Source organism: Nannospalax galili, unplaced genomic scaffold (assembly GCF_000622305.1).
Source record: "Nannospalax galili isolate Female #2095 unplaced genomic scaffold, S.galili_v1.0 scaffold1211, whole genome shotgun sequence".
NCBI classification, from domain to species: Eukaryota; Metazoa; Chordata; class Mammalia; order Rodentia; family Spalacidae; genus Nannospalax; species Nannospalax galili.
The window spans coordinates 30,496-31,208 of NW_008329146.1; the positions used below are offsets into that span (position 1 = coordinate 30,496).

The following is a 713-nucleotide window of genomic DNA, read 5'->3' on the forward strand; positions in this document are numbered from 1 at the left end:
TTGATAAGTTATCAAATGATTCTTCACTGTATAAACCAAATATTAATATTTTTCAGGAAAGAAATGCATATTCAGAGAATTTATATCTGGAATATCCATCTGTGCTATTTTATCCATTCTTATATAAATAAGTTGACAGAATATGGAAGGATTCTTACTATAATCTTTTTCTTTCTGTAGGAAATTGATGGGAAGGCTCTGCTGCTCCTCAGGAGTGATCTGATGATGAAGTATATGGGGCTGAAGCTGGGGCCAGCATTAAAACTATGTTACTACATAGAGAAACTTAAAGGGGTAAAGTATAATTGGAAAAAAGTGCAAGTTTAGATTAGAGCTGATTCTCAGGTATACTGAAGACACTTTACTTTAAAAGGAGCTCTCTTAGCAGTTTTACTTCATAGAAGGTTTCTATAAAAAATGTTTTATCAAAATTGGAGAACTGCATCGACAGTCCAGTCTTACTCTTTAAATAACCATTCAGCATGTTAGTACAGGCATACTTAAAACTGGCAGTTCACTATGTCTTTCATTTTTATTGTGTAGTTTACTAATGTACTTCAAGTAGCAAATGGAGGAAGACCTTTGATTTGGGTTAACCTTCACATCTAGAACCAAACAGCTAAATCCCAAAGGGGAAATAGCAACTTAACCTCTATAATAAAATATGTGAGAAGATTTCCTCAGAAGGGAATTTAAAGATGCACTTGTAGCTG

At 33.5% G+C, this 713-nt stretch overlaps 1 protein-coding gene across 1 annotated transcript in view; it reads left to right on the plus strand.

Annotated features, from left to right (window-relative positions):
- LOC103735053 (sex comb on midleg-like protein 2) overlaps window positions 1-327 on the plus strand; it is a 15,595-nt gene extending 15,268 nt beyond the window's left edge. The window contains exon 5 of the mRNA XM_029564016.1: window positions 181-327. Coding sequence (XP_029419876.1) covers window positions 181-327 — 147 coding nt within the window. The remainder of the gene's footprint in view (window positions 1-180) is intronic.
- Window positions 328-713: the final 386 nt, after the last annotated feature.